Source organism: Macadamia integrifolia, chromosome 5 (assembly GCF_013358625.1).
Source record: "Macadamia integrifolia cultivar HAES 741 chromosome 5, SCU_Mint_v3, whole genome shotgun sequence".
In the NCBI taxonomy this organism is placed as follows: Eukaryota; Viridiplantae; Streptophyta; class Magnoliopsida; order Proteales; family Proteaceae; genus Macadamia; species Macadamia integrifolia.
The window spans coordinates 15009476-15012379 of record NC_056561.1 but is presented as its reverse complement, the minus strand read 5'-3'; the positions used below and the strand labels follow the sequence as shown (position 1 = coordinate 15012379).

Genomic DNA, 2904 nt, shown 5'->3' with positions numbered 1-2904 from the left:
GTAAGTCCACCAGCCGGTCAATCTCATCCACTCAATTAAAATACTTTCCTAAATATTCACCACTGATTTTGTCTATTAATCAAACGGTAAGGATTTTGTGATCCATAAGTGAGGTCCAAAATTATATCTAAGCTGATTCCACCAGCTGAACAATCTCACACATCCATCCCATGCCACATACAAGTGGGATCATGAGGATGAGTACGCAATATATTCATAAAAAAGTTTAGCTGTTTCGATTCATAATGTGACTTGGATTTTGGTTTTTATTTCAATTTATTTATTATTTATTAAAGAAATAAATAAAAAATAAAAAGGGGGCGGAAGGCAAAGGCGGTAGGCGATTGCTTCTGCCTCGGGTTTTCCTTTTCTGCAGCTTTTCCTTTTTCCTTCCTTCTCGTCTTATATCTATCTGTCTACTTCACTTTTTTGTTTGACGCCTCCGCCGAGCGCATCGGGATAGTGAAAGAAGGATAGAAAGAGAAGCTTGGTTGTACGAAACAGCATCGGAAGATGAAGATTAACGTCAAGACTTTGAAGGGTTCTCACTTCGAGATCGAAGTCAAACCCGATGACACGGTACTGTTCTTTCTCTGTTTCCTTCTTCTTCTTCCTTTTGATCTTTGAACTTATTTTCTTGTGTCAATAAACAAGCAAGTCTTCGTGAACGTGAAAAGGGGTTTAGTTGTTCTGTTTGTTAATGGTTTAGAATTGTGTGATTGTGTTGTTAGTGAACGTGAATTAGGGTTTATCTTACCTTCATTGTTCTCCCCTCCTCCACAAATTTGTGCTAATTCTTGTATTTAATTAATTGTAAATTTATTTTATTGTCATATATTAGGAATGTGAATTTCTGAAACTTTTCTATAGTTATGTAAATTGGACTTCCTTCTGTGAGTTAAATTTTGGTTTAGGCTAGGAGTTAAATTTTCGATGTGGCAATTTCATTGAATTCGTTGAGTTGGGTATTGGAACCTAATTGACTAGTAAATCAATAGATTTAGTAACTTTACGTGGTTTGATTTGTGTTTGCATGTGGTTGGATTTAGATTGGGTTCAAATTTGTGGCATTAGCAGTTAAGTAATTTGCACTTGCTTCTGACTGGGATAGTTGTAGGTTCGTTCGTTTTCCCCTGGGTTTCATTCGAGGGGGAAGAGTGAAAAAGTTTGTGTGGGCTACTTCAAGTAACTATAGCAGTCTTCTGAAAAGATTGTTGATGATAACATATTTAGTTGACAATTTTTCATTTTTATATCTGCATATTATGATTGGCATGCAAATTCCAATTTTGTGTCAGTTAGGTTGGACAATGGAAAGGAATCCATAAGGTTCAATTCAGGGGACTTGGTGTTTTGGCTAGACTTTGACAGTTGATGAGTCTTCTGTATGGATTGCAATATTATGACCTTCACTTTCAAACCTCCTTAGTCCCTATGAGTTCGCACAGTGTTTTTCTTAGTTTCTTTAATAGCTGGCGTATGAGAGTTTCTGTCACTCAGGTTGAATGAACAAAAAGTGCTAAGTTTGAGTAGTTGCTCCTTTGTTGTGGAGTTTGTGGTTCTTTTGCCTCTTCTTTTCCATTTTGTTATGTGAAAGTGTGATAAAGCATATTTGTACTAGATATTTTACTCCAGACTTCTTTCTTCTCTCCATATATGTAAACCATATTGAATAGCCCTGGTGTGGAAGAGGCTAAAGAGACATTGTGGTAGCTTGTTTCTCTCTGTGTTGTGAATTGTTGCTGGGGAGACATTGTGCTTTTTGAGCCTGCTGGTGATGAACTCATTTGGAGGGCCTCTTTTCCACCTTTGCTTTTGGCTTTAAGCATTCTATCGGGGACCCGTCTATGTCATTTGATTTCCTTGATGTTGTGCCAGGACGATTGTACTTGAGATCCTTCAACTTCTCCCTCATACGTGGACAAACTAAGAAAATATCATGGAAGGAAGTGATGGGTTTCTAGAAGCCTAAAGGGTTAGGTTTCAGAAGGTAAGATTAAGCCAGAATTGCAGTGAATAAAAGTTAACCAGATTTAAAGAAAAAGTGATAAGCATTAATCTGAATCTCAGATTTGAATCAAATTCCAATGGATTTCTCTATTTAGATATAGGAACAGTGTAACACGATTTGAACTTGATCCAAGGGTCTGATCTCAAGTTTCAGAAGAGTCCTGCTTGAAATAGGACTTTCCAAACTAGGAACTGATATCAACAAATAATTGGAATGACTCAAACAGTAAACTGATATACCCAGGTTAAACAATAACAGATTGGAAACTAGATCTAAGAATGGAACATGATCCTGTTCTTATTTTCTGAAATAGAGGTCAAAACAGCTACTGAGTATTAGGTATCAAGCCTGCTAAGTAAACAGTCCTAGTAATTATAGGTTCTGATATTCTGAACCCAGACTCAGATTCTAATACCACAGGTAGGTCCAGATTAAGATCCGATTGTAAGTTCTATTGTCAAAATTGAATACTAACCATAGTTTTCGGGGCGACACCTAGGCGTCCGGGTGCCCTTAATTGGGAGGGCACCTTGGGGTCTATATGGCAATTTTTCTGTTCCAAATTAGTATTTCTTAGTCAAATACTTTTTTGTGTTCTGTTCATTTGGAATGCTTCTGTTCTGTACAAAAAATGTGAATGGTAAAACTGGAAAAAAGCATTTGTGCCACTAAAAAAGAACAGAAATATGTATGGAATGGATATTAACAGAAGTATATCTTCTGCTCTGTGGTGGTGGTGGAGGTAGAGAGAATCGAGCTCGAGAGTCAGGTTTATTGGGTTGGTTTTTGTTACAAAGTTATGTTTATTTATTTTTTATTTTTTTAATAAAAAACATCAAATTTGTTTCTCCAATGACCAACAAATGGTTTTTTTTTTCCAACTGGTTCGTTAA

The 2904-nt window shown here is 36.5% G+C and overlaps 1 protein-coding gene across 1 annotated transcript in view; it reads left to right on the top strand.

The window, feature by feature from the left end:
• The first annotated feature begins 304 nt into the window (after nucleotides 1-304).
• Nucleotides 305-2904, top strand: part of LOC122079565 (ubiquitin receptor RAD23c-like) — an 18660-nt gene continuing 16060 nt past the window's right edge. The window contains exon 1 of the mRNA XM_042646145.1: nucleotides 305-579. Coding sequence (XP_042502079.1) covers nucleotides 514-579 — 66 coding nt within the window. The 5' untranslated portion in view covers nucleotides 305-513. The remainder of the gene's footprint in view (nucleotides 580-2904) is intronic.